A 24,609-nucleotide genomic window follows, 5' to 3' on the forward strand; every position below is an offset into this window, starting at 1 on the left:
ATCTATCCCCCATATGCTGATGGTAATGGTTGAGACAACAGAATGAGAAGGATGTGGTTTTGAAAGATCTGTGCCACTGTATAGCAAGCAGTTAGTCCAAAAAGGTACCTAGATTAATGCAGCTGAAGTGTTCTGTATCTGCTTCCATTTGGGTGGGGCAAAGCAGTTTGGCTTTGGTTTCACACGTGTATCTGACAGGGATGCTCTCAGCTGGAGTTCATTTACCAAAGACTCCCACGGTGGAGGACTCACATGCACAAACAGGATTAAGTTCCACCTGAAATGTAACATTTGCATCCATTTACCTCAGAAAGACCCAGCATAAGCTGATTTTCCCTTTCATCCTCTATCACGGTTAGTTAAATCATTGTTGGAGAATGGAACACCTTGGAACACCTTGCTTCTCTCATCCTAAAATGATGAAGAGCAAAACACCTTAAGAGAGAGCCTTGAACTCTACAGCTTCAGGGTGTATGAGTGGAAACACTCTTTTTATTACGTTTTATTGCTTTGTAGGAGAGAACTGGAGAGTCCTTGGGCTGGTAAGGGGGAGAAAGAAGAGGGGTGATGCAAAAGATGCATGGGAGGAGGCAACTTTGTATTCCTTTCTCCATGAGTAGGGTTCATGTATTTACATGTTGCACTGTACAGAAAAGCATAAGCAGTCCTTGCAGAAGATATGAGACTTGGCATCTCCTGTTTCCAGGGTGAGCTCTGTAATTGTTAAGCCACAACCTAAAGGTTAGGTAGGTTCAGTAACTTGGGGGAGATGAATCACACAACCCCAATTTCCTTTGTTTTCAAATGCTAGTGAAGGAGAATAGAAGAATACCGATTTTGTGTTAAATGTCATAATGCTGCAGTTCTGTTACAGAATTAGCATGCAATGAAGAACATGCATAATATTTGTTCTGTACAATGAGTGTCAAGTTTGGAGTGTTTGTGTAAGATGCAGCATTGAAAAGAGGCTGTGCAGCATAGAATATGTCATTGATTTCTCCTTGATCTCTACAGATCCTATTAATTAAAAACTGGTTCAATTATTTTCCTGGATATGATCTCTTGGTACTTATCCTTAAAGCATCATGGGTTTATTCCCAAGGGCAGAAAACCTTTACTGAAATTTCGCAAGTCATTTTCAAAAGAACACAATTTTTCTGAGTCTGAAAACCTGATTTATTGCTTAATCCCCACAGAGGATGTAGAAAGTTTCGTATGTTATACATTCTATGGTGTTTTTGTCTAGACAGAGTATTAGAGTAGGGTTGCAAAGATACTCAGGCACATCTGCAATTTTTAAATGCAAGAGGACTGTATTACTAAGTACCTTCTCAGCTGCCAGTTGCTTTTCTCTGAATACTTATGTTTTTTTAATAAATACAAATGTCTGTAGTTGCTTCCTACTAAACAGCTTTGCCCTGTTTTCAGCTACTCAGATCTATCACTAAGCAAGTAATTGCTTCATTGCTTGGGTTTTGCCCAGAACCAGAATCACTGTCTGCATCTGACATACAGCCTTTGAGATTCTTGGTCAAAAATCTTAGTGCAGAAAAAGGATGAAGACATACACAGATTTTCCTTCACAGAGGCCTGGAAATCAGTGGGTGGGTTTCAGATTGCTGACAGCTATCCCAGAGGTCCCTGTAGGATGTAACTCAGGAGAAAACAGAATTCTTACCATCATTGTGGTGGGTGTGTTCTTGGTCTTTTCCAAAGCTGTGGTGTGAACAGGAAGAGACTCTACTCAAGGTGACAATCCTCACTCTCTTGTCTGATGGGAAATGCTTTGAACTGACGCCATGTGGCCTAAAAGACTCCTCTTTTCTTTCCCCTTTCCTGTACCACACATTGTCCCTTATGAGAGCTCTGACTGTTTTACTTGTAGTGACCTGACCCTGAGTACCGAGGTGGCTGAGTGAAATGGTCACAATGATGAGTCAGAGGAGAAAAGTATCAATCAAACATGAAGATATTTGGGGACTTGTGCATCAGTCCACTCTTACTGAGCTGACGAAGTTAGTGCTTAATAGACTATTTCCCTAAACCAGGTTGATTTATTTCCATGAAACACTCAGTTGCCATAGGCCTCAGGTATGTTTGGATTAAACTTGTTAAACCAGTGCTTCTTTGTAAGCATTGTATTACTGAGAGTGGTATTTAAACTGTGCCATAAGGGACAAATTCGTGTCCAGCATCCTGCCAGATTGAGGATTTTCCATTATACTGAGGTCATCCTGCTAACCTTCACTGGTTTCAAGGGAAAATAAGCTCATTTTAAACCACAGCAGTAATTAAATCTGCATGCCTACTTGACTGATCTAATGTTTAATTAAAGCAGAAGTATTGTGGTGGGGTAGTTGAAATAAATGACTGTTTGTAGGACTGACAGAATCTGATTTTTCTTCTTTTTTTTCTTGGTATTTTTTAGGTTTTAAAAATGCTTCTTAGTGTGGTATGTAGGTATACACTGAGAAATCCTTAGGAGATCTGAACTAGGATTTTTGAAGCATGTTTTCTGAGGTTTGGATAAGAGCGTAGACGACTTCCATCAAATAAAGATGCAGAGTACAAAAAAATAATGAATTTCACACCAAATCATTCATTGTATTTTTGTGTATACACCTGTGTAACACTTGCTAGTCATTAGCAGAATGAAGTTTCTTTGGTTAAGAAAATTTGAGACTGATTTACAAAGAGCTCTGCAATTTTATGTGATTAGAAGTATTTAACTATAGCCAGTCTATGAAAATACACAACGGAATTTGTTTTGCCTCACTTTTAAATTGGACATAGCAAACACATAGGGATTTTTCCTCATTGAATTGCAAATTATCTGTGAAACAGAAATCATTGCTTTCTGACACTGTACCAGTCTAGTTTGTTCAGAACCTCCTAGTTAATAATACACATGTGGCTCACAGGTTCACAGCTACTCACAGGCAGCTCTTAGTGTACAGAGACAGAACAAATACTGTATTCATTTGCTTTACTGGTAAGAATGACTTGTCAGAGGTCTTTACAACACTTGCTGAAAGAGCTTTCTTGGCATTCTTGGGCTCTTGACTTTCAGTGCTTTTTCTTATTAATTACTTTTTTAATTACTCCCCAGCCACCCTGATTTTTGTTGCCACAAGATATTGAACTATTGTACAGAATTGAAAGATTCTACAGAATCTGAAAACAAAAGATTGTAAGAGAAAATTTACCCATTGAGTCAGTGGCTTATAGAGATTGTGGAGGCGTAAGGAGCAAGTGCTCTCTTAGAAAACTTCTCTTGTGCTTTTGAAAATTGTCTATCTGATGAGAAATTTGCAAGATTTCTTGACAGATGAAAAAAAATAGATTTGATTAAACACAGCAAGATTGAAGCTTTGAAGTTAAGATTGAAAAGGTGTTTGAAATACAGACTTTGTTTCGTTTAAAACAATAATGAATTATTTTAGTGGGCAAAACCCCCTAATATTGCCACTAAGATCCCAAGGACATAGGCTTAAATGAAAATAATCTTAATAGTGGATTGAGTTACATGGGGCTATATGGTGTGTGCCCCCAAAATCTCCTTTGGTTTGCTGAGGTGTGTCACTGGTTCTCTTTGAGTACAGTTGTGTTGTGGAAATTGCTGGGATCCCCATCCAGGGGTTCTGCATCTTCTCTCTGTTGTCACAACATGGGGTTTGGTCGGTTCCTTAGTCGGTTGCAAGATTTTGCATTGTACAGTGTCCTTCACTGAAGGCACTCCCAAATCTGTAAGTCATAATTGATTACAGAGACTACCCTAGAAAATGAGGAGACTGTGTGCTGCTGGGCTGAGTGAAAATTTTTCATGCAATTATTTTTCTAGACCAAGTCAAACTTTGGCTCTTGCCCTCTTCCCCTACTTCTTAAGGGAGGAAACGTTCATTACTTTTTCAGAATTGACTGTAGAACTGGATATCCAAAATCATTAGTTACCCTTGAAATATTAGGCACAATGCTTAAATCACAGTCAGATAAAATTCCAGGTCTGAGCTTGATCTAAGCTAACTGTGGCTGATAGTGGTCTGTGTCTCAGGTGGTGGCATGCTAACACACTGCATGACAGGCCAAGTGGCACTGGGCAGCCCAAATGTTCTGTGAAGAGTGTGGCGCTACTGAGCATATGGTTCATATGTATTAGAGCAACACTCTTATTTTAAATGATAAAATTTACAGTACTCCTCTATGCTATATTACTAAAAGCCATTAAAATCACATTTTGGTTATGGCACCATCTGAGGTAAAAGCACCATGCTTTCAAGAATGACTGGTTTGAAAAATTTTAATTTTCAATTAAGCTTGAAAGGACAAAGTGCAAAATTAACTAACTTGCAATTAATTTCAGTGGTAATTATGTAAAAAATTCCAGGCATATAGAAGATGAGAAGCATGGCATAATTAGTTGTGGAGGTTTTTACTGCTGTAATTACGGTGATGAATATGCATGAGGCTGTTTGGGGAAGGGAAGCACAGCAAGCAATTGTATTTAATTAAACTTTTAGCTGGCTTAGTTATGGAGACTGCTCTTTGTTTTAATCCCTTCAAAACTACAGTGACACTCCCAAGGCAGGGTAGTTACACCCCAGAGGGTGAAAATTGCATTTTAGGATTTCTTTTTCCTGGTGGAGGTCTCCCAGGTCATCTGCCACTTTACGAATCACAGGTAACCATTACGTTCCAATTTTACAACTCTTGAAACTTTTGTGAAAAGCCCGATGAAAGCAAATTGCAGCATCTATTGTTTGTGTATTTAAAATGTTCAAAGAGAAGGATGTTGCGTTGCACAGGTAAGCATGATGCAGAGGGGCCAACAAGCACAAGGCACGAGTGACTGCTACACAGAGTGATGTTAGGATCAGTCAGGCCTTTAGCATCCAGAGGTCTTTGTTTATGGGGTCCTTATCTACTGGAACAAAACTAGCTGAAAAATTTAAAAAAAGTTGTTTGTAAAGGCAGCAAGGAGTCATACAGACCGAGTGTGTGTCTGGGGTTTGTTTTGCATTTTTATTCAGTATTTTCTAGATATTTGGTATGTTTCACTTAGTCTAGAATCCAGTGTGATTTGGTCCTTTTTTTTTCTTTTAATTTTCTTTCCTAATTTGTGTTTAGACAAGTTTTTAAGTTCAGACATAAGCATATTAAATCAGCCTTCATCTTCAATGTGTGAACACTGTATGTAGACAGCTTGTTAAAATACCACAGAGTGCTGGGGAGGACAGTACTGGGTTGCTCAAGGATAATTAAGTGCACCTTAAGAATGAAGCAATAAAGCTGCCTCCTCTTTGATAGTAAAGAAAAAGTAAATAATTCATTAAAGTGTGTGTGTGTGGAGAGCAGGGTATGGCTGATGGAAGCTGAGAACTCCCAATTTCTGATCCTGGCTGACAATCTTTAGCTGTGCAACTGGAAGCGAATAGTTTTATTAATTTAAGTGTTGCTTTTTAGGTAAGGAATAGGTTTACCTATCTTGTTGGATTACTGTAACATTTATGTGATTTGTCTCTAAATACTTAAAGGAATAGTAAAAAATACTGGAGTTGGCTGTTTGCATCTGTACTATGAAGGAGTAGTAGTAAATGGTTTTGTTTCTTCTTCTTTCAAATTAGATAAACTCTTAACCTTTCTTGCTTTAAGAATGGTTTTTAAAATTGCAGCAGATGCTCGTGTGTGTGTGTAAATGGAAACATGTCTCAGCTATTACAAATTATGCTCCCTAGAAGCTTTTACCCAGCCCACAGTCCCCCAGCTTTTGTTTAAATTTAGTCATGAAGCATCATTTTACCTATTTTCTCTTCTTCCTGAGAAGTGTTTCATTAAATTTGTCTTGTATCTTTTCCCTTTTCCCCTTGTTCGCCTTTAATTCTGATCTGCCCAATAATCTAAGAATTAGTCACTGAGCTTATTTTTTATAACCCGTGGCTATTATAAATACTCAATCATGTCTCCTCTTCAGAGTATTTTCTCAAGACTAAATAAATCATGCTTTTTTCTCTCTTGATATTTAAGCCCTGTTTCCCCCATTCATCATCTTTGTTTCTCGTGCTGTACTCTCATCAACCTAATTCTGTCTTCAAGTAAGCTGGCCAAAACAGACTGCCAGTGTTCGAACATGGTTTCATTGGGGTTTTGCAGAATCATGCCATAATACGGTTCATATCCTTCACTTGTGATAAGCCAGTTTTCTATTAAGCTTCTTTACCACTGCTATGCATTAGCCAAAGTTTCTGTCAATAAAGGCTTGTTCTCATGTGACACATTAGCTAATTCAGTGCCTTTTAAGTGATGCTAAGCCGTACTAATCATTATTATTTGCCTCCAGTCTTTTCACGCAGAATGAGAACTATAAGTATGCCACCAAAAATCTCTTCATTTGCCCTTGCATACAGTAATTATCTTGACATAGTGATTAACAATTATTATTCTTGCCTCTTAATACTAATTTTAAAATACATTTTTCTTTCTTGCATTGTACACATGCTTTTCATTTCAAGAATTGCACAATTCAGTATGACTAGTTTAGTCAGTCAGCCAGGGTCAAAGGGAAAATAAATGTTTCCACAATTTCTCTGGAAACAAAAAACAAGACTAAATCTTCAGCAAGAATAAAATCTGGCACTCTCACATTCATTAGGCTGCATTTGACAGTGCTGAATAAACAACCTTTCATCAAGTGCAGCAATTTCCTTCGTTCTATAATGAAAGGTATTTTTTGCTTAATTTATTTATATGAAAACTTGCTGAAGTGAGACCAAAATTTTTATAATGCATTTTTCAAAAAGAAAAGTTCTGGATAAACTCCCAGGTACTATAATACCTTGATTTACTGTCTGAAATGTTATGCTAAGTCCATCCACAGGGGAAAGGTATCCAAGTGTCCTCTGCACACTAAAGGAGGAGATGAGCTCCTCCTTCCTTTATGGATGCATGGCTAGCTTCTAAGGCTTATAGAATTTATTGGTTTGTCAGTGAAGTATGAACTCCTACTGAACTTGGCAGAAGAATGGGATCATGTAACAAGTGATAGAAAATTCTTTACCAGAGGAGCTCCATCCTTACTGTTAGAAGGCGTTTTTCATCTTTTTTCTGTTTATCTGAAGACAGGTTTGGTGAAACAAACACAGGTTTGTCAGCTCACCAGGAGAAATAACCCAAATTTAGGTTTTATGGGGTGTTTTGGGCTATTCAATTGGCAGGGTGAAAGCGTTGCTATTTCTTTTTTGACTACAGGCCAGTGTATACATTCAGGACTGTCAGAGGTGTCAGGGTACTTCCAAAGCGTACCTAGACCATTGTTGGCTTGAGAGGATCTGTTCCAGTGCTGCATTCTCCTTGCCACTTACCAAGTTGCACCTCAACACCAGAGCTACACATGTGGGTAGTAAGTTATTGTGGTGCTTTGCCTTTGGGGGTAAGTGGTTCAGATTCAACCTGGATTGTAGATAGTTAAAATTTACAGGATTTTTTATATTCTGCAGAAAAACTTCAGGAAGATCTCCCGAGTATGTACAGGAATGATAGTCCCTATGATAAAACCATCAGAGTGGTCAGGGTATCTGGAAATCTAAAGGCATGGAGGCGTGTGGTGCTGCTACTGTTTATTCACTGACAAAGGCAGCAGCTCTGATCCATTAGACACATGAAATAAAGCTGTGATTTCTCATGTTAGTCATGTGGTACAATTCCCTGCGGTGTTTGAAAGCCCTGCACTTATATTGTTAGAGCAGGCATGGTTTTGATTCTCATTCATTCCAAACTTCTGTATTTAAAAATGTTAAAAGCTTCCCTGCAATGTTGTCTTCAGCCTAAACAATCCTGATTCTTACAACCCTTCTTGGTAGTTAGTGTCTATGTTGTTCTCCACCAAGCTCTGATTCACCTTTGCTTTTTTTTTAAGTGTGATGTCCTGATGTCCTGAGCTGGATAAATGCTCGAGCAGACACTTTGCTAGACCTGGATTCTGTTTCGATTGTATTTTTCACTGCCAGTCAGCATGCTGTTCTCTGCTGACTACATGTGATCCTGCCCATTTCTGCTATTTTTGAATAAGTTTTAATTTTGATCTCATCTAGCAGAGTTGGTATTGCCTAACAGCAAGCTGAATAAGCATTCTCAGTCATTCAGGTAATTAATGAATAGTTTCAGGTTCAGAGGAGAGCCTTTTGGACCCCCCTGAAAAGCTTTCAGTTTTCTAATGAGTCCCTGGCAGCCACAGCCTTTGAGTTTCCCTCCCGCTCCCTATTTTCAGTGTCATCTTTTCTGATCAAGTGAGATTTTTATCAGAGGATGAAAAGCACATGTTTATCTTCTTTCTGGTGTTAATGCCTTCCAGATGCTTGTTAGTGTCCCATTTGTGTACACTGGCTTTCAAATGCAGCTTTTTTCTTTTTCTTCTCTTCGCCTCATTTGCTTCTGCATTCTTTCTTCTCCCCTCTCTCTTTCTCTGGCATTTGACAGTCTGGGTCTTGTGATCAGGAAGGCCAAAAAGGGCTATGAAATAGCTACTTTCACAGCCAATTGCTGTCTTCTCTGCTGTTGTATGCTACTCTTTTCTTTTCTTTTTTTTTTTTTTTCTGTATGTATATATAATATTTAAGGAAATATTTAGAATTTGATTTGCAATCAGGTACAATGTCTGTTAAGACCTTCCTGAAGGTGGAACCTGAATGCAGTGAAGCTACTAAGGCTGCTGTTTGGCAACAGTTTCTTGAGTTTACAGAGCTTGTGGCTGAAAGGAAACATTAGTTTGTATGTCAAACAATTGTAATGCAAAGTCAGGATAACTTTAAGAAGCAAAGCATCTCATAATGTAACTTCACACAGGTGCACTGTTTTGTGGAACCAAGAACTGAGCTCCATCTTGGTTTGGACTGAGTCTCTACCCACATCCACTCAGTTGTTGTAGTCTTGATTTCCTCTCCAGTCTCCTTTGGCTTCCTAGAGCCAGAGGGTAGCCTGCAGGCTCGTGCTGGAGTAGATTTGCTGCTGGTTTCTTCTGTGGCATCCTAGAAGCAGTCATTGAAGGGGGGCATTGAGTAGGTATGAATGAATGGGTGATGTGAAATGGGACCCGAGGGAAGGGATTAGGTGACCTGGAAGGTATTGTTGTCTGTCTCTTCAAATTTGTTTCTTTTTTTACTCAAGATCACAACCTGCTCATGTTTTCTAAATTGTTAGGATTGTTAATATCTTGAGCAAGTGAAGCTGTGTGCACTGTGTATCTGGCAACATCTCCTCTTAACAATTCTAGAAAAAAGATAGGATTGACAATAGTAATATGTAAAACAGGACATGGACGTTATACTAACACTTTCTCAAAAATCAGAGCCATTAAAATACAGTTCTTGAATGATTAGCCTAAATTTATAAACTGCTTATAAACTTAGTCTAATATAGATTTAAATCACATTTGAGCACTGTTTCTTGCCATGTATACCTGACTGCAGGCTCCATAAATCCTGCACTGCATTTCTTCAAGCCTTATTATCCTTCTTACGCTCCAGCTGTTCATAGCGCTAATCAGCACCCAGGAAAAAGTTAATGTGCACATTCTAGCTGAGCGCTGTGTGTCTCTTCTTGCCAGCCTCCAGAATAAACACTACAAAAATGCAATTCAGCTGTCCTGCGCAGCATCCCATGTTCAGCTTTTTCCAGACATTCTGTTGAAATAACATGCATTTTTTTCAGGCATGCAGATCACTCAAACTGGTAACAGTTTTGCAGTGGGTGTAATTTTGTTTCAGAGTTGATAGATGATGAAAACACTAGCATTTCATCCACATATTTTCATTTTAATTAGTTTACTTTTTGTTTTTATTTGTTGGGTTTTTCTGCCTTCTAGATATTCACATGATTCCAAGGAGTGTTAGTGGAATATGTCATGGAAACTTGGATTCTAAGCACTTAAGGTCAAGACTGGAATAGGAAAGGCAAAGCCACCCATGGCCTTTGCCAGACTTGTTTTCCATCATGCTTTTTCACTTGGAACTGTACTGAAGACCTTTCAGAGTTAATCAAGGTAGGGCATGCCTTTGTCCTGGCAGGGAGCTGATCCAATGTCCAGGCTCCTTCCTGGCTCAGAGCTCTGATTAACCTTAGCAGAAGACAGCACAGTGCACTTGCACATAAGTTTGCCAGTGTTGCCGAGGGGATTTGGTAGAAAATAGCGTGCTTTAGTTAAAGAAATGAAGATGAAGCTGATATTACAGAATCAAAAAATCATTAGGGTTGGAAGGGACCTCTTGAATGTCTCTAGAGAGGGAGATGCCATGATTTCTTTGGACAGCCTGTTCCAGTGCTGTGCCACCCTCAGCATAAAGGAATTCTTCCTCACGATGAGGTGGAACTTCTTGTGTTTGAGTGTATGTCCATTATTCCTTAAATATTGGAGACTGAGTAACTTGGGTCTTGCTGGTTGAATTTCACAGTTCTGTTAGCTTTTCCATTGAAACATTCTATTGTTTTAACTTTCAAGACTATCTTATGCTACTCATTAATGATACGCAGTGGAGTACACAGCAACCAAAGACCCCAAACCTGGACTTTTTATGCAGTTGAGGAATACTGTTTGTGCCTGGAGCCAGGTGAGACTGGAATATCTGTTGGGAGATTGGGGGAAAGAGCAGGCTGTGCTTCAGGATCAATGGCTCTTATCTCCAACTTAGGCACCTTGCTTTAACTGGAGTTGGAGCCTGGGAGGTGTGTAGTTGTCACGTGTATTGGTAAGAGCACCAGAGCATGTTTATGCCATAAAGATAATACTGTTTTTCTTTCTTTGAAGCACATTCTTGGTTTCTTTCATAAGCTTGGTCTACCAAAGAGCCTTCTGGTGGGTGCAACTTGAGATTTTTCTTCTGCAAGCAGGTTTAATTTAATGCTTGGGAGGGGCCAATAGTAGCACAAGCCCCTAAAGCTTTCAGTGCCCCAGACTCTTCCTGAGTGGCATCTTTTGTCATAAAATGTTACAAGAACTCTATAGTAACTAATTTCATGGAAGCCTCCTTGATGGTGGCACTCCATTTCCAAAGGAGAAAGAGGAGACAAACAGAAGTAACTGAACCACTGCATTTAGAGAACATTTTTAGAACAAAGTTCTTCCTTTTTATGTTCTACCCCTGCTTTTGGTATTGGTTTTTGTACTGGCTATGATTTAATCAAAGTACACCACTATCCTGTCACGTGTCCAGGAAGTGCTGCCTAGATCAATGCTGGAGTAATCCTGAATTACATTGGAGTAACACTTTAATTTCCTCCTTGGGCTCCATCCAGCTGCCAAGTCTGGACCTTTTGTTTCTGTGTTTTATGGCAGATTTTGGCTTTGCAGGTTTTTACATTGCTGACAAGTTAATTTTAGAACTTTAGTTGCCATGACTACTGCTAAGTATTTCTTAGTTCTCTACATATTTGCTCAGTTTGCTGCTTTTCTTTTCTTTGTGTGTGTGTGTGAAGTGCATGGAGTAATTATCCTGCCCTGCAGAAGATAAAAAAGGATGGCATGTGAGAGGTGAGGCTCTTGATCTTCAGGCTGACTCAGCTGCTCTTTTAGAGCAGCTGCAAAGACTTGAAAGCCCAGCTCTTGTAGTGCGTGGTCAGGAGGAGGATTTAAGTCTGGGGAGGAAGGCACTGGTAATGCGCTCATTCTGGTGCACTGAATGAGGCATGCTGGCACTGCTTCTAATACTGCTGACTGCTACTGTCCTGAGGTTTATCTGTGTCTTGCTGGCTACTTGTATAACTATATATAGCTCCAAGTCTTGAACTTAGCTTTACATTCTTGGGAACATAAGCATTGTTTTTCTCAGAGCCTCTAAAGTGCATTATACAGAGAAGTCCTATTTCATTGCTCAGAGCTCAAGTTGTTACACTCATGCCAATAGGGATTTAAAAAAAATTATATGTATGTACAGCTAATAAGTTCTTCATATCAAGAGGTCCTACTCTGTTTATGCAGGCAAGATCATGACTATCTTCAGTCGTCTGAAAGAATAGGTAAACACAGAGCACCCAGTGGTATTTAGACTTCTGCTTGATATTGAAACACTTAGACTTTTGAGGAAAATGCAGTTCTTGTCAGCTTGGGAGGATGTCCTGAGAATGTAGGAACATCACTGTCTGGTTTTCAGGTGGCGACAGCCTGGCAAGGAGCCGGCAGAGATGGAGGAAATGACCTGATGGGCAGCTTCAAGAGCTGGGAATAGATCCACCCTTTGCTCCAGCTTGTTAGATCGAGGGCTGTTGTGGTTGCTGTGGTTCTGTTCTCTGAGCATTCGGGACAGTGATTAGCAGGGAGTTAAACACAGGATAACCTGGTGCCATTTGAAGCCAGGACATCTGTGCAGATACCTGTTGTCTGTGTCTGTGAAGTCATCACTGTTCTAGACATGCCTGGAAGGAACTTCATCATGGTGGTTTCCCAGAAATCTTACCCATTTATCAAGTACCTGTTCAGCAAAGATGTAGTCATATTGTATTCCTCTGGCCAATTTCCATAGATAAGGTCTGTTTAGTATGTGTAACACCTCCATTAGTGAATCTCTCTCCTGTGCCTGAAACAGAGAGAGCCATAGCAGGGCAAAAACATGCTTTGAATACAGTTGAAAACAAATCCTTTTTTCTGGTGTCTATGGGAACTGTGAAGCTGTTCAGGAGGGGAACAATGGTAACCTAGCATGAGACTGCATGAGGTCAAGGTGCTGTGTAGTCTGGGAGAGATCTTGTTTGTAGCACTGAGAAGGGCAATAGGGAAAAAGATAACTCAGTTAGAGAAACATCACTAGAATAAAGAGTATTCTGAGAGTTCAGTGCACAAAATCTATGTAAGATTTGTTTTAGCGGGACATAAAATCATCAAGGATGAGAAATTTAGTAAGAGTTTTGGGAGACTTAGTTGGATGCCCTAAGAACTCCAAACACAGAAAGTAAATAATGTGCAGAGGCTCTGCCTGTCTGCATTTGATTTTTGTTGCCTTTAACCTTCCAAGCTGCAGCTCTGCACTTGAACCAGTTGGAATTTCAATGTGTTGTTACAGTAGCATCTTTGTTGGAGATGGACCGTGACTCGTGCTCATTAAGGCTACAGATGTCTGCTCAGATTATGTATTTCAAAAGCTTTTTCTCCAATGAACTGTGAAAAGCCAGGCTTGAGCAGAGGATTGTGAAAGATAAAATAATAGCCTCTCATGCCTATGTCTGGCAGACTTAATGCAGTTACTCTCAGATCTTTTTTTAAACTTTGAGACAGCAAATTTGTTCACAGTCAATAAAATAGACCTCTGAGCACAACCCGCTATGTTTCCTTTATCAGTGTTTTCCTAAATTATTCACAAGGCTTTTTACACTCCAAAAATCTCTAATCTGTGAATTCAGCATTTCCCAGATACTAGGGTTTAATAGGCATAAGTGACATTGATAAACTGTTTATATGTGGCTTGATAGAAAACGGATCTTCTTAAGGGGAAAAAAAAGCACAAAATAAGAAATGCTCCATGAATTTAAATTAAACTTGCTTGCCCACTCACTCTTTTTCATGAATTTGCACTTAGTAGCAGAGCAGACAGAACTTTTTAAACCTACCTGGATAATACCTGCTTCTCCTAGGAGAAGATAACTGAATTACCGAGAAATTCAGTTCAATGGCTTCTACGATGTGTAAACATTTGCTGAAAATTATTAGAGCAGAGCTAAAGAGTAATGGATTTTGTTTCCTTAAGTAGTTGTGCATGTCCAGCTGAGAGTTTTCAGGTGTTCTCCGTATCTCACCTTCTCCCTTTTACATCATGTGCAAATGGATAGAGGTTCATCAGGCAGTCTCAGCTCAGTACCCCTCATTCCCTTCCACACCTCTGAATATTCACTGGGCTCTACAAAAAAACCTCCAGAATGTTATCAAGGAGTTCTAAGAAGTTACTCACTTCAAAGTGAGTAACAATATATGAAGACAAAGCAAAAACTTTATGTAAGAGTCTCCTGTATGCAAAACCATCTCATAGTTCTGCTACTTTCGTTTTAGCTGTGCCAAAGAGCAGTTTTGTTGCCAAAGCATTATTTGGAAGACCATTAAGGGCAGTTCACCTCTTTAGGGCTGAAAGCCAAGCAGTGTTGATAGGCTCAGGTAATGTTACTTTCATCTTTTTCGGGTTTGGATTTACTGACCTTGCTAGAAAAGAGAGGTGAGGTACGGGTTGGTCTTTCATGGAATAAATTATACCACAGCAGAAGTGAAATGCCACTGGACTTCACTTGTGAGCATGGTTTGCTAAGAGACCTTTGGTTATATCTTCTTGGCCCAGAAAACCCACCTATAAGGCAAGAGTAAGGTTGTTACTGCAGAGAAAGAAGACTTAGTTTCAGTGATAGCTGAATCTTCCTAGTTAGAACTCCATCTCAGGTACAGTCTGTTCCTGGGCAGGTATAAAGGCTATGCATGTTTAGGGAGCTGGATTCTCTGCATGGGGAGGGTGTCTCCATGCAAATCCTCAACACTGCCTGGGGCACAAGAAAGAGCACTTGACAAATGAACAGATTCTTTCCTCTTCACAGCGTGTATCTGTACTTCTCTGTGCAGCTTCGTGTTAGAGACACATGGGCTAGAATTAGCTGAACTGATGGAGATGCTAATTCCAATGCCAAATGCAGTATTGCTGTGTTGGCCGGTTCAAAGGTTGCACCAGACAGCACTGCTCAAAACAGCACCCTAATGGCTCTGCTGCTGGCTCAGAGACCTCTACACACATCTGCAGGCATGCCCTTAGATTGCTCTGGGTTTCAGAGGGACATTGAACTAAATGGGAATACAAGGAACAGATCTAAACACACCTGAAAAGCAACAGAGTTAACTGGTAAGTAGATGATGTTTCATTAGCCACAGTAACCCCAGATCTCCAAAACAGCCTGTTAACTGCAAAGTTACTCCAAATCTCTGCAAAAGATGTCCATGGTTGTTGTATGAAAAGGATTGTAAAAGCAGGTAAGAGATGTTTTGTTTCACCCTGTTCTAAAGCTGGTCATCAGGTCCCATCTGACTTTCGACAAAGTAGTTTTTCTTCAGCAGTCTGGTTAACCTGTTTGGATTTCTAGAGCTGGTTCTTGTAGGACCTGGAAGATGCTATCCTAAACAGGTGGATAACTTTGAAAGTTTGGAAAAAAGTTGGTGGATAATTCACTTCTCATGTTTCTTCCCTTTTAGTAAGATGGAGATAATACAGAGAAGGGACTGTGCTGCTGCGGAATGAGCCTATGGTAACTAGGTCTCATCAGGTCTGCAAAGGCGTCCTGTTTGCAGCCTTATGCCAATGCACTGTAACCAGTGAGCCAAGCTGAATGAGAGTCTTGTGGTATTTTAGTGGGATGTCATAATAGATTGACCTTCCTTGCACTTGCTGCAGGAAGTAGTATTCATGCATGGGTCAGTCCTTGCAAATAAATTTCTTGATGTTTGCATAGAAATGATCTGCTTGTCATTATATTCCCTGTGTTGGCCCTTGTCTGTGGTATGTGACATGAATTAATTTCTTGGCTGTTGAGTTTAGGGAGTGTATTAAAGGAGCCAGAGTAATATGTGATGAGCTGTAATTAAAATTACTAATGCATGTCAATTCCTTTCCTTCCTTCTGCTTTCATTTACATTCCTTCTGCAGACTTGGTTCACTTTGCTGAGTGAGCCAGAGACCCAATGTTGACTGGAAACAGTGATTTTTGCTTTCTCTAGCACAGTTGCATGGGGAAATAAAGTTAGTGAAGATCCTCCCTGAGGTGTTACACTAAGCACCAGGAAAAGTCTGTGGCTTGTGGCTGGCCTGCAAAGCTCTGGTGTGTGGTTGTAGTGGCATCATCAGTAGAACAGATCTATCTGAGTGGTAGTTTTCATAGTTGGTAGCTGGACCAATAATGACAGAATGGTTTGGGTTGGAATGGACCATAAAGAGCATCTCGTTCCAACCCTGTGAGCAGGGACACCCTCCACTAGACCAGGTTGCTCAAAGCTCCGTCCAGCCTGGCCTTGAACACTTCCAGGGATGGGGCATCCACAGCTTCTCTGGGCAACCTGTTCCAGTTCCTCACTACTCTCATAGTGAAGAAATCATGTTTCTTTGTTCTGGTACAGTCTTTTTTTCCCATCTCATCTCTTCTTATGAAAGCATCTATGCTTTAAAATGGAGATGTTTAAAGGATTAGCCATTTTATGTTGTATTATCTTACTAACAAATGCAGAAGCTATTTTTAGTGATGCTGGAAATTGTCATTTGGTGTTTAAGTATGGAAGTGAGTTACCAAAATCAAATATTCAGAGATACCTAAAGCATCTTGATGAGAACAATGGGTGCTTGAGTAAAGCTCTCCATTATGCTGGGCACAGTCAGTGTATATTTCATTATCTGTTGTTAGAGAAATATATTAGTGGCTCTGTTACAATTCTAAATGACTAAAAAGCAGTTTTGCTTGATAGGGAAAAGAAAGGAAAATCGTATGCTAAGACTTACTGTGCCAGCCTTCTGCGGTAGGAAATTAAGAATTTGAATGGATCATGCTGTTGTAATTGTGTGGATTTGGGGTTCTGTTTGTTTGGTTTGGTTTTTACTCAGCCTTATATTTTTCTTGAGGTAGATGAATGTCAGAATAGCCTGTTTGAGGCTGTAAGGAATTACAGGCTGCACAGAGAGAGAAATTCCTGCCCAAAAAAATATTGCTCAATGGCTGCACAACCTTGTGAACATGGGGCTTAAATGGCGTCAGGGGAATGTAAAGTAAGAAGAAGAAAAGTGAGTATTGCACATTCTACATGTCTGATTCTAGTGAGCTTTGCCAGGTGCAGCTGAGGTACTGTGGTTATGGCTTGGATCTGTGTGTCTCACCTGGAAACAAAAGTTCTGACTATTAAGTAGGGGTGGGAGAGATACTCCCATGATAATGCTCATGCTTCCTACTATGATGTGTGTTTTCCTCTTTCTCAGCTTCTCTCCCTAGTAGTTTATGTGCTGGCACTTGCTGTGGGCGAGGATGGACTGAGGGATACTCTGCCAATCTCCAATTTGCGTGCATGTGCTTTTAATAAGCTCGTTTTCCACAATCTGAAAGAAAAAGGAAAACTTTCTTCTGTCACACAGCGTGTTAGCAGAAAACACAGCATAGGCCAAAGGCAGTTGTATATTGTAACCAGTCTCAGGCTTCCTTTTTCCTTTTGTCTTGCAGAGGCAGGGAGCGGCCAAGATTACGTGACGTCCGAAAATCAGCTGCTCTACTACCCGAGTATCACCTACGCCATCATTGGCAGCTCTGTCATTTTTGTGCTCGTGGTGGCCTTTCTTGCCTTAGTGCTGCACCACCAGCGCAAGCGCAACAATCTGATGGCGCTGCCGGTGCAGCGCCTGCAGCACCCCGTGCTGCTGTCCCGCCTGGTGGTCCTCGACCACCCGCACCACTGCAGCGTCACCTACAGCGTCAACAACGGCATCCAGTACGTGGCCAGCCAGCCCTACCACAGGCCAGGGGACCTGGACTCCCCGCCCTCCTATTCAGAGGCCGTGCTCGACCAAAGGTACGTACGGGAGCTGATTCTGGGCCCTCCAAAGCGTCACTCTGCTGACTGCAGCTCTGGTAATCTGTGCTGCTGCCCCCCACTTATTGCTGCTTTTGACAGAAGTTGCACTTCTGTTGCCTGCATATTTCAAGTAAATCTGAGCTCCTTCTGTGTATGAAAAGTTCATGGTCCTCAGGTCCTGTTACTGTTACTGGTATTAAAGGGATTTGAGGCTAACTCCAGTCATGTCCTCTTAGCACATGTTGGTTGTAAGATATTGAGAACGGCAGGAGAATGTATCATTTTTCTAGTAGTGATATCCTGTGCCAGTCTGGAATCAAAATGTGAAAACTGGATTTGGAGTTTCACCAAAAAAACCCAGCTAAGGTGAAGGTCATAGCACTGAAAAAATATTGCCCTGTTCATTTATAATAAGTATATAAAGGTGAGAGAGTTCTTCAATTCTTATATAAAGAAATTGTGTCATTCTTCTGCTCTGCACTGCTTTCCTTTTACCAAGAAAAGAACAGAACTCTGTAACGGAAAAAACTCGTCTTAGTTTAAATAGCTATTTAGAAAGTGCTTTGAAGTCTGGTGTGGGTGTGGCTTGTTTATGTTGCTTTTGTAGTTATGGAGTTATGACACTGTTTTTATTTGTAGATAATTAACCTTCATTTTAGCCTCTGTCTGTAAAGTCTTTCCAAACAAAACTTGTAAACAGACATCCCCTCTACGTGAAAAGGACATAGTACAAACTTTAACAATTCCGATTATTCACAATCACCCTGTTGGTATTTTTAGTACAAACTGTAGGATTTAAGAATAATAGTAAATTCCTATTCTCTGCTGCTTTTGGCTGCAGGTCCCTTGTCTTAATGTTGACTTTCATAATAATGATATCTTTTCGTTGTTAAGGACAACTAAATGAGCAGGTGTCCAGACTGTAATCACTTCTCACCTGAGCTGATAAAACCATCAGCAGTTTCGGAGCTAATTGCTCCCAGGGCCTGTTACCAGTCTGCTCAACCCTTCAGCTGCTTTATGTGCTTGCTATCAGAACCACAGAACAGTTTTCCTGAATGCAGTACTCATCTTGCCTGTACCTACTTAGCAGTTGCCCTGCATGTGATCTCATGACAACCAGTGATTTGTCAGTGTGGAGAATTCAGTTTGTTATTTATTTGTGGACTGTAAGCCATTAATCTCTGTCACTTAGTGGAGGTTTCCTTGGAGCTTTCTTCTGTTCACATCATCATCTATAGGTGTAAATCCACCACTTAATGTTATTTCTGTTAAACTTGTTTTCTCTGGTGTAAATGTTAAACAGAAAAGTTCTTTACCTCTTGCACAGCTGGCTTTGAGCCAGCTTTGTTGAAGTCCATAGCCAACTAACTCAGTGTGTGGATTGTTGAACAGGTTGTAATTACTGTGTTGCACCTTGGCCAGAAACCTTGCTTCCCAGTGGTGGTGTGGATATTTTGAAATGACCCGAATGATTTAGGAAGGTCTGAGATCTCTTGATATGTGTCATAATTGAAAAGCTGAGAAATACTGTTTGCTTTTTTCATAATTGGAATACCATGTAGTATCTTCTGTCCCAATGTTTCCAGTAACTTCTTACTCTGTTGTGTGTCTTACAGCAGACCTCCTTGGTTTGACCTTCCTCCACCACCTTATTGTTCCGAATCGGAATCACTTAACCAGGCAGACCTTCCTCCTTACCGCTCTCGGTCGGGAAGCTTGGCCAGCACAGACACCCCCATGGCAGAAAGTCCTGTGGGCACATCCGACAGTTGGACGAGAGATGTCCATGGCAGCATGGATGGGCACAGAACTCTTCTGGAGAGGACAGTAGATCAGAGTGATTCTCTGCTCAGCCACATTGCTGAAAGAGAAGTGTAACTGCTCCAGTAGTTGGGATGGCAGGAAGGCATTTATTGTGTCTGTGTGGGTTAATCTGCTGTGGCTAATAGGTTTCAGGGGGACATGTGCCTGAATGATGACTTGGTTTGAATTCACACTGAGTTAATACTTGAATTCAGCATTTTGGGCTCATCAAAGGCAGAGCAGGGGGGCTAAACCTAGAGTCACATCAGCTCTCCACAGTATTTCTGTGAGCAAGTTCTGGTTCAGCAAGTAAGAGAAACATCAGTGCTTTGTCAAAAGAACTGATGTGCTGTATTTATTGAACTGCTTACTGTATATGAATGTATATATGTGTGTGTATAATATTTACAGAAGTGGTGCACGAGAACTCTGCCAGAAGGACTCTTGTTTTCAGACTGCCTTCCATTCTGTCCACGTGGGAGCTGTTTCTTCTTACTGTCTGGTGTCAACTGGTGGTCACTGAAGCACATGAGAGGCAGTCATTCTGCTTGGAGGTGTGGTGCCCAATGCCAGCCGCCTGGCAGTGCCCAAACTGCAGAAAATCTCCTACTTGACCCATCTCTGCATGGCCTGGAACATTCTCACTGTGAAGGAGTTTTAAGCTTGTGAGGATGCAACAACTCTAACTAAGCAAGGGTTTTTTTCCCAGATGCCAGTATTTAGGCCATATTTGCATAGGTTGTCTCAGCAACACCACAAAGGTTGGTTTATCTGTCAAATGTCAAGGCTGAGTACAGAGGCACTGAAGCTTCTCAAAACAACAGAGCAAGACTTCTTTTCCTGTGTGGCAAAACATTACTCCCTGTGTTCCCTCTTAAAAAAACCCCACAACTAAACAACAAAACAAAACCCAAATTGTTCCAGCTAAATCTTCAACAGAAAAACTGGTGTGAGGCAAACACCCGGCACAGAAAGCTTTAATGTCATTGAGTAGTTTGTTGTATTTGTAAAATAGCTGAAAGCAGGCAGGTCATGCAGTGAAAGGCGTTGGGCTTGTCATCCCACCTCCATCATGTATGTGTACATGCATGAATACATGTGTGTAATGCTGTGTGTGGGTATGTGCATAGTGTATCACGGGGGTGTAGTTCTTCTGCACCACAAGAACTCTAAACTGTCAAAATTTCGTTTTTGATAAACTCATTGGTTTTTACAGAGTTTACATTATTCATATTCATTTGGTTAAAATCCTAACTTCTGCAGATAACCAGAATTTATTTCTGTCTGTTCTGTCCTGAGTCTTGTCATGATCTCCTGTCAGATGTGTTTCAGTGCACCTTGTTGAATCACCCATGTGAAAGCACCTCGGAGGTAAAGGTATTCAGAGTGGCAAGAGGGAAGAAGCTAGGAATTTAAATGCCACTGCAGTGCTGTGCTGGTGCTCAATATAGAGAAAACAACGTCTTCCTCTTGTCTGGGGGGAAAATTGCCTTGAAAAATTATTAATATTTGTCTATCCCACATTTCCCACTCCTTCTGTGTAAAAGAAGTGTCATTAAACAGACCTTGCTGTTTAAAAGAAGTGAAGGAAGCTGACTGCCCACACCTTCTGCTTTCTTTCTCCCCATCTTTCTAAGGTAGACTCTTTTGCCCAGAGGTAATATGCTGAGAACCCAAGAATTTGGAGTGTAGGTAAGGGAACAACTCAAGTTCAGTCCCAGTTCTCATAAATACACCAGAATTTTTAGGGAGGCAGGGGGTGTTGTTGGTTTGGTTATTTTTCCATTTCCAGCTCTGGAGTCTGTTGCCACGATATGCAAGAGGCTGGGAGAGATTTTCAAGCACAGGTCATTCCAGGACTGAGGACATGGTGGGGAGTCCTGGAGAATTCTGATACTGATGGGCTGGGCTGACTTTGGAAGCAGATGAAGGGCTTTCATTACAGGCTTAGGCAGCCTGTGGTGAAATGCATTGCTGAAGATGCTCTTAGGTCCTTGCAAAGTAATGTGCAAGAGTGGATCTGATTTCGTGCTTGCTGAGAACTCAAGCAATGTAGTTATGCTGTTCTGCACAAAGCAGGATTTAGCTGTATTACTGACTGACTGAGGTCATCAGCAGACTGATGTCTGCACAGAGCAGACAGTTATTCTTTATTTTACAGGTAGATCAGACTCAGGTACATGAATGAGTTAATAGTACAGGTGGGTGCAAGGACTTCTCCTGTGGTCACTGGACCCTGCTGTCCCTCTGGCCTTTCATTAAAGTTGTTCTTGGGCTCTGTAAGAGAGCTGTGTTACACTGTATCAGAATTAACCTTAATAGTTTTCTGTTGCAGTTTTAGAAACTTTATACTGCTCTTGAAAACATACCATTGAGGAGTTTGCAGTAGCTTCATTGTAATTGGGTATGTTTTTAATTTTAAAGTGGCCAAAAGCTGTATAGTGAAACAAAATCATTGTGTCCAGCATCCCTCAAACAAGCCTTGCACAGGCAATTGCATTTCCCCGTGTGTATTCTAAGACACCAAGAGTGTGTGCAACCCAAATACTGTGTGCCTATGGCATCTGAAAAACATTGCCTTGCGTTGCTAACAAGTAGGAAAAGAGTGAATATAGCCTGTTTCTTCTGTCTTCTGTGTCAGTCACTGTCATATATGTACATATATATATATATATTAAAAAAAAAAGATACTCTTCCAGGATGTATATATTCATGTAATTTTTGCATTAAGATAATCCATTTGGACTTTACAAAAAAAAAAAGGAATAAACATTCTAAATGGTGTGATGTTTTCCCTTCCAGCTAAGGGTGTATTTATCTTTGTAAAGGAATCTTCTAGTTTATGAGAACACAACTTAAAAGGAGATTGTGCCTTTCTGTTTGAATGTTGATTGGAGAGGCTGTTACCTGCATTTCTGGGTGTTGTTAGGTATCATTGTCTAGAGATCCAAAAAGAGCAACAAGTCTTGTCTTCCTCTTCGTTGTTACTCATGGGGACCACTGAACTTTGAGGACTACAGCTGTTCAGTATCTTGTTCAAAAAAGGCGTGCTAAAACCTGGGGTGACTCGTCTTACTCCAGTTTTCTGGTTTGTAGAACAAGTTTGCTAGGCTGGCTTCTTTGGAAATTGCTGTAGTATCACACAGAAATTGTTTATGATGTGTCACTTCTAGTGTGTTAATACACTCTGTGCTGCATTATTCAGTGGAATCTTTGGGAAATGTGCTGATGAAATTAAATATTTCATTGAAAATCCTGCAGCTTGTAAGGCTGCAGTTAAATGTTCATCCAATACCACATGATAGGGTTTCTTTTCAGTAGCAGGTAAAATTGGAATTGATCATCCTATTGTTTACAATTGCTCTTAACCTTTTAGTTTGATGTTAGTCATCCAAGAGCTTTCCTTTCTATTTAATGTTTAAACAAATTGATGTTATTACAAAGATCCATTCTTACAAAAGTAAAATCAGTTAAAATTTTCTTCCAGAGCCAAATTCTGTTTCTGCATCTGTAGTGGCTGGTGACCACTGTGTTGAGTAATTCTCAGTGCAGTTATTAATATATTTGAACAAAAGAGTTTGAAGAAATGACTACTTGAGGTAAATGAAAGCATGTTGAAAAGAAGGTCATTTAAAAATAAACAAATAAATTAAATTTAGGAGTTTTAAGTGTCTGTACCCTCTGCTGAAATCAGAGTGCTGTGTATTTAAAGTTAAGCCATTAGTGATTCTGCTTGATAGTAATCTGAAGTTCCCTGTAAGGCAAATTACCATTTACCTCTCTGGTATTGGAAATGGAAAACTGGCAGTAATGCTTTTAAAAGAGAGCCTGTGAATAATTTTCTTGGCTCTTGTCTGCAGTGACACACACAACAACACCGACTGCATCACAATTTTTAAATAACTCTGCATTCCCTCTTCCTCTACTTCTAAGCCAAATCAGTTTTATTTACAGCACTTCACTTTGATACAGCTAATAGGGCCCTTGTGATAGATTTAGACACTGAGTGGAGGAAAGAGATGACTCTCACTTTAATTAATGTTGCAGCTTGTTAATCTTGTGCTCTTTACTTTTAGACATCTTAGCAAAGACAAATGGTTTTAGTAGATAAGAAAAACTATTAACAATGAAAAGGATGGAGGGACACTGATTGTGATTTTTAATGAATATTTAAAATTGTATAAATGAAGAAAAAATTTAATGCTGTATTTTTAATGTGGTGATCAAATGACAAGTACTGTTTTTAACTGTTGCTTATTGGAAGCTACTTTGCATATAATGCCTGGAATTAAAATGGTAAGACAAGGGCTTTTCTTGCAGTTCTTACTAGATCTGCAATATTTTTTTATTAACACAAGGTTATATTACACCCATGGACTAAAATATGGACTGCAGAAAGAATTTCAATACTGTGCTGGATTCTGTCTGAATGTATCCCAGTGCAGGACTGTGGCCTTCATTTGTCTTTTTTTTTTTTTTTTTTTCCTGATTTGAGGGGTTTTGTTAACTTGAAATGGAGAAGTTACTTAAATGCTTTAAAGGAGGTTGTATGTTGAAAGCCAACCTTGTCTTAAACTTTGGTAAACTGGAAATCTTCAAAAATGTATTCTGTATTCCTGAATAAAGTTGGTGTTTTAATACTGTTCACAAGTGAGCGTGTCCCCTGTCTCATGAAGTCTCAGTTGTTTTAAAGCCTCCTACATGAGGCTTCTTTTTGCATTCTGTGATTAGTTTTGTTAACTCTTTGTGGGTTTTAAAGGTATTTTTAAAACAAAGTGATATTGGAAACTCACATGTACCCGTATGTATAAAAATATACTGATCCATATGTGTTCATATTTATACAAATGAAAATGATTTAATTTCATAACTTCTCATTTTGCTGTCCTGTTTGTGCCATCAAAGATGAGGCATCTGAGCTGGTTTTGTTGTCTGCTTTGTCGCAAAGCTCTAGAGGCCGCAGCAGAGGTTGGTGCTCTGTGCTGACTGCTGTATGTGGATTTACCAACAGAGGTAAGGGGCTGTCAGCATCAGCCTCTCCCTCCCCCCGTCTGCCTGCCACTTCCCCCCCACTCGTGTTGCCAGCACAATGTCCCTGTTTATCTCCAGGTCCGTGATCCACGTGCTGGACGCGTGAGCCGGATTCAAGTGGAGATGCTCCGTGGAGGCAGCGTGCCTGGCTGCAGTCCTGAGTCAGATGCCTCATGCAGGCACCACCACTATCAGGGGAACCATCCAGCCCCAGAAAGTCCAGA

At 40.3% G+C, this 24,609-nt stretch overlaps 1 protein-coding gene across 1 annotated transcript in view; it reads left to right on the plus strand.

Annotated features, from left to right (window-relative positions):
• LDLRAD3 (low density lipoprotein receptor class A domain containing 3) overlaps positions 1 to 19,429 on the plus strand; it is a gene marked incomplete at both ends in the record, with an annotated part of 102,852 nt that extends 83,423 nt beyond the window's left edge. The window contains 2 exons of the mRNA XM_082284267.1: positions 17,200 to 17,545; positions 19,168 to 19,429. Of these exons, the coding sequence (XP_082140393.1) occupies positions 17,200 to 17,545; positions 19,168 to 19,429 (608 nt within the window). The remainder of the gene's footprint in view (positions 1 to 17,199; positions 17,546 to 19,167) is intronic.
• Positions 19,430 to 24,609: the final 5,180 nt, after the last annotated feature.

This window comes from Coloeus monedula, assembly GCF_965178545.1.
Source record: "Coloeus monedula genome assembly, chromosome: 6".
NCBI lineage: Eukaryota > Metazoa > Chordata > Aves > Passeriformes > Corvidae > Coloeus > Coloeus monedula.